General features: G+C 40.1%; 1 protein-coding gene across 1 annotated transcript in view; it reads right to left on the bottom strand.

The window, feature by feature from the left end:
- UNC13B (unc-13 homolog B) overlaps positions 1-12,500 on the bottom strand; it is a gene marked incomplete in the record, with an annotated part of 1,551,453 nt that overhangs the window by 280,756 nt on the left and 1,258,197 nt on the right. The window contains 2 exon segments of the mRNA XM_053701016.1: positions 1,721-1,798; positions 2,174-2,317. Of these exon segments, the coding sequence (XP_053556991.1) occupies positions 1,721-1,798; positions 2,174-2,317 (222 nt within the window).

Below are 12,500 nucleotides of genomic sequence, written 5' to 3'. Positions count from 1 at the left end.
CATTGGAGCCTATGGAAGCGCGCTCTCATGAGCGTAAAGCTTCCCTGCAATGCGAACGTGAGGTCACATTTGCATTGCGCTCAACTTGCAATTTGTGTGTGCGGGTATTACTGAGTGGAGCGCAAATATCGAGTTTGAGTAAGCGTTATTTTACTCTCCACTCGTAATCTGGCCCTAAATGTTTGATTTACTTAAACTAGATCCTGCATGACTCCGATGCTTAATCACTGCAGGAGCTTATAATATTTCTATTATATGATTTCTATAGATTCTAACTGTTAAAATGCTTATAAAACGTTATTTTTCAATGAACCACTTAATTGTGGATCGATACAATCACTTTAATGTCCCTTTAAGAAAAGGTGGATTCTAATTTGCAGTAAGTTGAGGTCTGTTTTTATTTGCAGGTACAGAGTTTAGCCGCCCCTTCAACCCAAAATCTCACCAGTTACCCCTGATGCTGTTAATCAAGCACCAGCTATTAAAGAAATAATAATAAAGTCATTTGAGGCACCTGAGAATGATGCTGGCCTCTATGTTCTCTATCTTTATTCTTGCTAATAGCATTTATTGCTTGGGAGATCTATAAAAACTTAAACTTTTTCTTTTATGTCCAGCGTTAGTCCTCAAGAGCTGGACACAAGCTTTGTATTAATTATAAGCTCACTGACTATATTCTGTATTCTACTTAAAGGGACACTGAACCCAAAATTGTTCTTTTGTGACTCAGACAGAGCATGCCATTTTAAGCAACTTTGTAATTTACTCCTATTATCATTTTTTCTTCGTTCTCTTGCTATCTTTATTTTAATGTAAGCTTAGGAGTCGGCCTATTTTTGGTTCAGGACCTGGGTAGCGTTTGCCGATTGGTGGCTACATTTAGACACCAATCAGAAAGCGCTACCCAGGTGCTGAACCAAAAATTGTCCGCTTCTAAGTTTACATTCCTGCCTTTTCAAATAAAGATACCAAGAGAACAAAGAAAAATTGATAATAGGAGTAAATTAGAAAGTTGCTTAAAATTGCTACTCTATTTGAATCATAAAATTTTAATTTTGACTAGACTATTTCTTTAATAAGAAGATATCTTGAGCGTGTTTACTCTGCATTCAGTTGACTTTAAAAATTAGACATGGAAGGTTATTTAAAGCAATAGAGGGTACATCAAATTTTTGTCCACCGACACAGGTGATATATATTTAATCTGGTCATATGATAGTCAAGACTAACTAGGAAAGTAAAGTCAAACAGTGAACACTAAAAAACGCACAAGCTCACAGCTTCAGTCTAGGACACACACAAGCTCACAGCCTCAGTCTAGGAGACACACAAGCTCACAGCCTCAGCCTAGGACACACACAAGCTCACAGCCTCAGCCTAGGACACACACAAGCTCACAGCCTCAGCCTAGGACACACACAAGCTCACAGCCTCAGCCTAGGACACACACAAGTTCACAGCCTCAGCCTAGGACACACACAATCTCACAGCCTCAGCCTAGGACACACACAATCTCACAGCCTCAGCCTAGGAAACACACAATCTCACAGTCTCAGCCTAGGACACACACAAGCTCACAGCCTCAGCCTAGGACACACACAAGCTCACAGCCTCAGCCTAGAACACACACAAGCTCACAGCCTCAGCCTAGAACACACACAAGTTCACAGCCTCAGCCTAGGACACACACAAGCTCACAGCCTCAGCCTAGGACACTTACCAGTTTCTCCTTGAAGCAATATGACTGGAAGGTCTTGGACAGGATATCTGAATACTGAAGAAGGACTTTACTAATAGTCTAGAGAGAAAACAAATATGATTACTACTGATCTAGGTAATACCATGTGAGATAAAATATCATACAACCAATTCAAGTTCCTTGAGGAACTGACAATGTACAAGAGTTGGAATAAAGGATCTATCACGTGCTCCATTACAATTTTTAACATTTATAGATGTAGTGCACACAGGCAGTGTACATGAAGATGTTTAAAGTTGTTATTATATTTAAGTAGATAAAAATTGTCATAGCCATTTTCTGTTGTGAGAAGCTAGTGTTGTTTGCTTGTACCCCGTATGAGAGCTATAAACTGCTCAGTAAGCACAGAAACTATGATAAACACAATATCTTTGTGATCATTAATATAAGACCAGGTAGAGAGCTAATTTTCACCTTGGCAAACCTCCTCATATAGTGAGCCACAATAACTGGATCCGGACACTCAAGTTTCTTAATGATCTCAAAGCTTTGGTTAAGCTGCGTAAAAACATCCACCACTGAACAGGAAAACAGGGCGTGCTCCGAGGTCTGCTGAAACTGTTGGTCACAAACAAAAGATCAGTTTGTACATCTGAAGCACTTCAGCAATGAGACAAAAGGTGCACACACATTGCCGTCAGTTTGCCATCACTAGTTACATCATGTTTAAGGATATATGAAAGCGCCATCTAATGTATGATCATACTACATCAAATCTAGGAATGAGGCAAATGACAGGAGGCAATAAAAATGGATTTCAAGGAAAGGAGATAACAGAACAGAATGAACAAGTTCTGGATTAAAGCAGTAACTGTAAGAAAAGGTTAAATGTAATCATCGTACCATAATGTCCATATTGGCCCCTGAAACCCAAACACTTTCTTTTGTGATTCAGACAGACCATACTATTTTTTAAAAAGCCTCCAATACACTTTTGCTTTGTTACAATGGTATTCTATGTTTAAGAGATACCTAGGTAGGTCTACATAGTGCTGCCATCTAGTGCTCTTGCAAATGGAAACATTCTTGTAAAACTGCCAGATACGTGCACGCTCCTGAGCTTACGTCCCTGCTTTTTAACAAAAGATACCAAGAGAACAAATAAAATGTCATAATAGAAGTAAATAGTAAGTTGTTTAAAAATGCTTGGTATGCCAAGATAACCCACAGGATAATCCATCTGGAAACAGTTTGTTTTGAAGGCATATTACCTAAACAAGAACCTTTAGAGATTACCAGATGCTATTGATTTTTCTTCATATTTCTGTGTGTCCTAACCATATGTCGGTGTGTCCTAACCATATGTCGGAGTGTCCTAACCATATGTCGGAGTGTCCTAACCATATGTCGGTGTGTCCTAACCATATGTCGGTGTGTCCTAACCATATGTCGGAGTGTCCTAACCATATGTCGGTGTGTCCTAACCATATGTCGGTGTGTCCTAACCATATGTCGGTGTGTCCTAACCATATGTCGGTGTGTCCTAACCATATGTCGGAGTGTCCTAACCATATGTCGGAGTGTCCTAACCATATGTCGGAGTGTCCTAACCATATGTCGGTGTGTCCTAACCATATGTCGGTGTGTCCTAACCATATGTCGGAGTGTCCTAACCATATGTCGGAGTGTCCTAACCATATGTCGGTGTGTCCTAACCATATGTCGGTGTGTCCTAACCATATGTCGGTGTGTCCTAACCATATGTCGGTGTGTCCTAACCATATGTCGGTGTGTCCTAACCATATGTCGGTGTGTCCTAACCATATGTCGGTGTGTCCTAACCATATGTCGGTGTGTCCTAACCATATGTCGGTGTGTCCTAACCATATGTCGGTGTGTCCTAACCATATGTCTGTGTGTCCTAACCATATGTCTGTGTGTCCTAACCATATGTCTGTGTGTCCTAACCATATGTCTGTGTGTCCTAACCATATGTCTGTGTGTCCTAACCATATGTCTGTGTTTCCTAACCATATGTCTGTGTGTCCTAACCATATGTCTGTGTGTCCTAACCATATGTCTGTGTGTCCTAACCATATGTCGGAGTGTCCTAACCATATGTCGGAGTGTCCTAACCATATGTCGGTGTGTCCTAACCATATGTCGGAGTGTCCTAACCATATGTCGGTGTGTCCTAACCATATGTCGGTGTGTCCTAACCATATGTCGGTGTGTCCTAACCATATGTCGGAGTGTCCTAACCATATGTCGGTGTGTCCTAACCATATGTCGGAGTGTCCTAACCATATGTCGGTGTGTCCTAACCATATGTCGGTGTGTCCTAACCATATGTCGGTGTGTCCTAACCATATGTCGGAGTGTCCTAACCATATGTCGGTGTGTCCTAACCATATGTCGGAGTGTCCTAACCATATGTCGGTGTGTCCTAACCATATGTCGGTGTGTCCTAACCATATGTCGGTGTGTCCTAACCATATGTCGGAGTGTCCTAACCATATGTCGGTGTGTCCTAACCATATGTCGGTGTGTCCTAACCATATGTCGGTGTGTCCTAACCATATGTCGGTGTGTCCTAACCATATGTCGGAGTGTCCTAACCATATGTCGGAGTGTCCTAACCATATGTCGGAGTGTCCTAACCATATGTCGGAGTGTCCTAACCATATGTCGGTGTGTCCTAACCATATGTCGGTGTGTCCTAACCATATGTCGGAGTGTCCTAACCATATGTCGGAGTGTCCTAACCATATGTCGGTGTGTCCTAACCATATGTCGGTGTGTCCTAACCATATGTCGGTGTGTCCTAACCATATGTCGGTGTGTCCTAACCATATGTCGGTGTGTCCTAACCATATGTCGGTGTGTCCTAACCATATGTCGGTGTGTCCTAACCATATGTCGGTGTGTCCTAACCATATGTCGGTGTGTCCTAACCATATGTCGGTGTGTCCTAACCATATGTCGGTGTGTCCTAACCATATGTCGGTGTGTCCTAACCATATGTCGGTGTGTCCTAACCATATGTCGGTGTGTCCTAACCATATGTCGGTGTGTCCTAACCATATGTCGGTGTGTCCTAACCATATGTCGGTGTGTCCTAACCATATGTCTGTGTGTCCTAACCATATGTCTGTGTGTCCTAACCATATGTCTGTGTGTCCTAACCATATGTCTGTGTGTCCTAACCATATGTCTGTGTGTCCTAACCATGTGTCAGTGTGTCCTAACCATGTGTCAGTGTGTCCTAACCATGTGTCAGTGTGTCCTAACCATATGTCAGTGTGTCCTAACCATATGTCAGTGTGTCCTAACCATATGTCAGTGTGTCCTAACCATATGTCAGTGTGTCCTAACCATATGTCTGTGTGTCCTAACCATATGTCTGTGTGTCCTAACCATATGTCTGTGTGTCCTAACCATGTGTCTGTGTGTCCTAACCATGTGTCTGTGTGTCCTAACCATGTGTCTGTGTGTCCTAACCATGTGTCTGTGTGTCCTAACCATGTGTCAGTGTGTCCTAACCATGTGTCAGTGTGTCCTAACCATGTGTCAGTGTGTCCTAACCATGTGTCAGTGTGTCCTAACCATGTGTCAGTGTGTCCTAACCATGTGTCAGTGTGTCCTAACCATGTGTCAGTGTGTCCTAACCATATGTCTGTGTCCTAACCATATGTCTGTGTGTCCTAACCATATGTCTGTGCGTCCTAACCATATGTCTGTGCGTCCTAACCATGTGTCTGTGCGTCCTAACCATGTGTCAGTGCGTCCTAACCATGTGTCAGTGCGTCCTAACCATGTGTCAGTGCGTCCTAACCATATGTCTGTGCGTCCTAACCATATGTCTGTGCGTCCTAACCATATGTCTGTGCGTCCTAACCATATGTCTGTGCGTCCTAACCATATGTCTGTGCGTCCTAACCATATGTCTGTGCGTCCTAACCATATGTCTGTGTGTCCTAACCATATGTCTGTGTGTCCTAACCATATGTCTGTGTGTCCTAACCATATGTCTGTGTGTCCTAACCATATGTCTGTGTGTCCTAACCATATGTCTGTGTGTCCTAACCATATGTCTGTGTGTCCTAACCATATGTCTGTGTGTCCTAACCATATGTCTGTGTGTCCTAACCATATGTCAGTGTGTCCTAACCATATGTCAGTGTGTCCTAACCATATGTCTGTGTGTCCTAACCATATGTCAGTGTGTCCTAACCATATGTCAGTGTGTCCTAACCATATGTCAGTGTGTCCTAACCATATGTCAGTGTGCCCTAACCATATGTCAGTGTGCCCTAACCATATGTCAGTGTGCCCTAACCATATGTCAGTGTGCCCTAACCATATGTCAGTGTGCCCTAACCATATGTCAGTGTGTCCTAACCATATGTCAGTGTGCCCTAACCATATGTCAGTGTGCCCTAACCATATGTCAGTGTGCCCTAACCATATGTCAGTGTGCCCTAACCATATGTCAGTGTGCCCTAACCATATGTCTGTGTGTCCTAACCATATGTCTGTGTGTCCTAACCATATGTCTGTGTGTCCTAACCATATGTCTGTGTGTCCTAACCATATGTCTGTGTGTCCTAACCATATGTCTGTGTGTCCTAACCATATGTCTGTGTGTCCTAACCATATGTCTGTGTGTCCTAACCATATGTCTGTGTGTCCTAACCATATGTCTGTGTGTCCTTACCATATGTCTGTGTGTCCTAACCATATGTCTGTGTGTCCTAACCATATGTCTGTGTGTTCTAACCATATTTCAGGGTGTTCTAACCATATTTCAGGGTGTGCTGACCATATTTCAGTGTGTGCTAACCATATTTCAGGGTGTGCTAACCATATTTCAGGGTGTGCTAACCATATTTCAGTTGTGCTAACCATATTTCAGTTGTGCTAACCATATTTCAGTTGTGCTAACCATATTTCAGGGTGTGCTAACCATATTTCAGGGTGCTCTAACCTTATTTCAGTGTGTCCTAACCATATTTCAGTGTGCGCTAACCATATTTCAGTGTGCCCTAAACATATTTCAGTGTGTGCTAACCATATGTCAGGGTGTGCTAACCATATTTCAGTGTGTCCTAACCATATTTCAGTGTGTCCTAACCATATTTCAGTGTGCCCTAACCATATTTCAGTGTGCCCTAACCATATGTCAGTGTGTGCTAACCATATTTTAGTTTGTCATAACCATATTTCAGTGTGTCCTAACCATATTTCAGTGTGTGCTAACCATATGTCAGGGTGTGCTAACCATATTTCAGTGTGTCCTAACCATATTTCAGTGTGTCCTAACCATATTTCAGTGTGCCCTAACCATATTTCAGTGTGCCCTAACCATATGTCAGTGTGTGCTAACCATATTTTAGTTTGTCATAACCATATTTCAGTGTGTCCTAACCATATTTCAGTGTGTGCTAACCATATGTCAGGGTGTGCTAACCATATTTCAGTGTGTCCTAACCATATTTCAGTGTGCCCTAACAATATTTCAGTGTGACCTAACCATATTTCAGTGTGTCCTAACCATATTTCAGTGTGTGCTAACCATATTTCAGTGTGTGCTAACCATATGTCAGTGTGTGCTAACAATATTTTAGTTTGTCATAACCATATTTCAGTGTGTTCTATACAAATTATTTCAGTGTGTTCTATACAAATTATTTCAGTGTGTTCTATACAAATTATTTCAGTGTGTTCTATACAAATTATTTCAGTGTGTTCTATACAAATTATTTCAGTGTGTTCTATACAAATTATTTCAGTGTGTTCTATACAAATTATTTCAGTGTGTTCTATACAAATTATTTCAGTGTGTTCTATACAAATTATTTCAGTGTGTTCTATACAAATTATTTCAGTGTGTTCTATACAAATTATTTCAGTGTGTTCTATACAAATGTGTAAATGTCTGACCATGTACAAAGTTTAGATGTTTTCCCACCTATGCATTTCTAATCAGGACAAATGGATACTATGCTGATATCTTGTGATACAGAGGAGAGAGGATAAAACTAATTATTTGTGTAACGATAGCCTTGTTCCGACTCCATTGGAAGGATTTGCCTAAATGTTGTTTGACCCAGGAAGAATGCTGTAATGACTGAGAAGTTTTCTTCTGCCCATAAAAAGATATTTCCTGTGTGAAGGTGCTGGGCACCATTGCACCATGCCAACGCTTGTCTGACATATCATGAAAGATGGATTATGGATAATAATGACTTTTAGATTATTTCTTGGAAAAACATATCATCTCAACAGTTCTATACTGTGATGCTTTGCTCACTGATTTTTTCAAAACAGTAACTTGTAAATGTTTTGGAAACTGTGGTTGAACAGATGGGAAGGGCCACAGATAAGAAATGCTAATTTTCTATGTTGAACCTCAGAAACTTCTAAAGAGCCACATATATTAAAATACATTTTGAAACATTTTTGCTTTGTGAACTTGCTCAATTTTTGGACACCCAGAACTAGGCACTGAAAGCCCCTTTCTTTTAAACAAAAGATATTTGAGATTAGAAACACAAATTTTACTAATAAGACAGAACCGTTAGATAGCCTTTGGATGAACACCTAAAAAAATGATTTTCTTTTGCTGTATACAATCTTCTAGAAGAGAAGACTGGGCCAAATGACTATTGTGCAGTTAGGTCCCTAAGTATTTAACAGTGACACCATTTTCATCATTTTGGCTCTGTATGGCACCACAATGAATTTGAAATGAAGCAAATAAGATGTAATTGACGTGCAGGCTTTCAGCTTTAATTCAAGAAGTAAAACAATTATTATATACATAATCCCCACATTTTCAAACGGTCAAAAATAACTGGATAAATGATCAATCATAAAAAAACAAAAACACAAAAAAGCAAGTGGAAAGTTAACATTTAGTTTAGAGATATTTTGTAAATAATATGATCCAATATCTCTTTACAAATCCTTTTAATGGTGCTGCCTTAATGAGAGATGATACAATTAACAATCGGCTATATTACGAGTTTTGCGTTATGGGTGAAAAAGCAGCGATATGGTGCTTTTTCACTACCACTGGTATTACGCGTTTTGCAGGTATATCTGTACCGCACACTTTTTTGGCCGGAACGCACCGTAACTACCGCAGCTTTCAAAAAGTCCTTTTTCAATTGGACTTCCATAGCGCCGGTATTACGAGTTTGCCTGTCCGGCCAAAAAGTGAGCGGTACAGCCTATACCGTCAAGATCCATACCGTAAACTGAAAGTCAGTAGTTATGGCTTTTATGTTACAAAGCTGTAGCATAAAACTCATAACTAAAGTGCTAAAAAGTACACTAACACCCATAAACTACCTATTAACCCCTAAACCGAGGTCTTCCCGCATCACAAACACTAAAATTAAATTATTAACCCCTAATCTGTTGCTCCCAACATTGCCGCCACTAGAATAAACATATTAACCCCTAGACCGCCGTACTCCCGCATCGCAAACACAAGTTAAACATTATTAACCCCTAATCTGCTGTCCCTAACATAGCCGCAACCTACAGTACTGTTATTAACCACTAATCTGCTGCCCTACAAAATCGCTGTCACTATACTGAAGTTATTAACCCCTAAGCCTAACCCTAACATCCACTAACTTTAATATAATTAAAATAAATCTAATAAAAAATTCCTAGCCGCCTGGATGAAGACTTCTGCCGGCTTCGCTGAGAATGGATGTCCGGTCTACAAAAACTGTAAGTGGTTTAGTGTTAGTTTTTTTTAAGGGTTTATTGGGTGGGTTTTATTTTTAGATTAGGGCTTGGGCAGAAAAAGAGCTAAATGCCCTTTTAAGGGCAATGCCCATCCAAATGCCCTTTTCAGGGCAATGGGGCGCTGTTTTTTTGTTTAGATAGGATTAGGATAGGCAATGCCCCGCAAAAGGCCCTTTTAAGGGCTATTGGCAGTTTAGTGTAGGCTAGGGTTTTTTTTTTTAATTTTGGGGGGTGGGCTTTTTTATTTTGATAGGGCTATTAGATTAGGTGTAATTAGTTAAAATATTTGATAATTTATTTTTTATTTTGTGTAATTTAGTGGGGTTTTTTTTGTAGTGTAAGGTTGGGTGTTAGTGTAACTCAGGTTAGGTTTTATTTTACAGGTAAATTTGTATTTATTTTAACTAGGTAGTTAGTAAATAGTTAACTATTTACTAACTAATCTACCTAGTTAAAATAAATACAAACTTGCCTGTGAAATAAAAATAAAACCTAAGATAGCTACAATGTAACTATTAGTTATATTGTAGCTAGCTTAGGGTTTATTTTATAAGTAAGTATTTATTTTTAAATAGGAATTATTTAGTTAATGATAGGAATTTTTAATTAGATTTATTTTAACTATATAGTTAGTGGGTGTTAGGGTTAGACTTAGGGTTAGGTTTAGAGGTTAATAACTTTAGTATAGGGGCAGAAGATTAGGGGTTAATAAATGTAGGTAGGTGGCGGCGATGTTAGGGGCAGCAGATTAGGGGTTAATAAGTGTAGGTAGGTGGCGGCGATGTTAGGGGCAGCAGATTAAGGGTTAATAAGTGTACTGTAGGTGTTGGCGATGTCAGAGTGGCAGATTAGGGGTTAATAAGTATAATGTAGGTGGAGGCGATGTCGGGGGCGGCAGATTAGGGGTGTTTAGACTCGGGGTTTATGTTAGGGTGTTAGGTGTAAACATAAGTTTTCTTTCCCCATAGGAATCAATGGGGCTGCGTTACGGAGCTTTACACTGTTTAATTGCAGGTGTTAGGCTTTTTTTTTAGCCGGCTCTCCCCATTGATGTCTATGGGGAAATCGTGCACGAGTACATAAAACCAGCTCAAAGCAGCGCTGGTATTTGAGTGAGGTATGGAGCTCAATTTTGCTCAACGCTCACATATTGCCTGCTAACGCCGGGTTTATGAAAACCTGTAATAGCAGCGCTAAAGGGACGTGAGCGGTGACAATAACTTGCAAGTTAGTACCGAGCCGCTCATAATGCAAAACTCGTAATCTAGCCGAATGTATAACAATCTCTTGCAACAAATAAGTAAACCCAAGATTAACTTCTGTCTAATGATCCCATTGGATCACAGGATGCACTGGGGCAAATTATTTGGTCATGATCCATATATCCAAATCACAACTTCTTTATCCAATTTATTATATCTATTTTGTTTAATCCATTCAATTTAAATTTCTTCCAAAATTTCTGGAGACCAGGGACATTCGATTTCAGTATTGGCAGCTGGCAAATGATTATTATTTTTTTAGAAGCAGAAATTACAAGGGCTTGAACTCATACATTTTTCACATATAGCTGAGCATAGTTTAATAGCTTGTGCTAAAGCGCTTGCCCATCCAGGCCTCATTATTGCGTAATGTAAATTTGATACTTTACGGGAATGTATATTAGAACAGAGGCTAAAATTACAAGAGACGGAAGGGAATCACACAGACCCCTTTATAAACAGATGAGGGACAGGAACTGGGAAATATCCATACAAAGCTGAGGAGATATCAGGGTTGGGGTATTTTGTGTGAGAAGAAGGGGTTTAAGCTTCTGTATTTCCTGTTCATTCCTCTTAAAGGGACCATTGTGCTATATGATGTAGCTAAAATAAGAAAATCAAGGCTTAAAGGGACAGGAGAATACTATATACTTTCAGAATATGAGACAAGTTATGTGCAGTCAAGTTAATATGTCTCCAGAATCTATCTGAATCATGAATGTCATAACTTTTTAACATGCTGTAGCATTTAATGAGAGAGCTTTACCGCAGAACCTTCACCTCTCTCATCAGTTCGCCTTTTATTGGCGTTAGCATGTAAGCCCAAGCCGTACAGTATATCAGTGTTTCTTAACCACGGTCCTCAAGTTCCTCCAACAGGCCAGGTTTTCATTACAGCTGAACTAGAGCACAGGTGAAATAATCAGCTGATGGATGACAGCAGGTTGGTAACTGATTAGCTGATTATTTCACGTGTGCTCTAGTTCAGCTATAATGAAAACCTGGACTGTTGGGGGTAATTGAGGACTGCGGTTCAGAAACACTGCATTATATCACCTTTTTTTACTAGGTAAACCACACCAGGGTCTTCTACCACTTCATCATTTGTGTAATTGTCTTTTTATAAATTGTACCATACTGCACCTATGCTGTAGCGCTGCAGGATATGTTGTCACTCTACAAATAAATGATAAGGGGACATCTGATGTTTCAATCAGCCTTCTGGACTATTCTGCATTTCACTGTTCACGTTTAACGACTATGAAACGTGTACACATAGCAAGGAGAGAGTCAAGCTGGCACATGTATCTCACTGATCTCTTGTTTATTAGTAGTTGTTAGTCTACAGTCTCCTAGAGTCTTACAGACATATCTCATCATTTCCCAGCCCTCTGCGAGATAGTATCTGTACAATCATATAAAAATCAATATGTGCACAGAATTAGCCGCTGACACAGACAGTATGGCTGCCAGCAATCTGAAGACAGGTGGTACCCTGACTGTACATAACAACCTGTCTCATGTTCTGTAAATATACAAGATGTCATTATAGGAAACGACGGCTCTCCTATACTATCACATAATTAGCAAATCATCCTTTACTGGATTCCCAGTCCATCCACTTATCTCTCATAGCCAGCGATGTGTCATCTCTGTGACCTGCTAGATTCTTCAGAATTCAAACAGAACAGAGGATTATTCATTGTTGGATTTTACAGCTTTTCTTTTGTGTGAAAAATATAAAGTGGTGTATGTTTTCTTATTAGTATAATAAA

This window comes from Bombina bombina, chromosome 2, assembly GCF_027579735.1.
Source record: "Bombina bombina isolate aBomBom1 chromosome 2, aBomBom1.pri, whole genome shotgun sequence".
Classification (NCBI taxonomy): Eukaryota; Metazoa; Chordata; class Amphibia; order Anura; family Bombinatoridae; genus Bombina; species Bombina bombina.
Note: the sequence above shows the minus strand (reverse complement) of the source record. Positions and strands in the feature narration are given on the sequence as shown.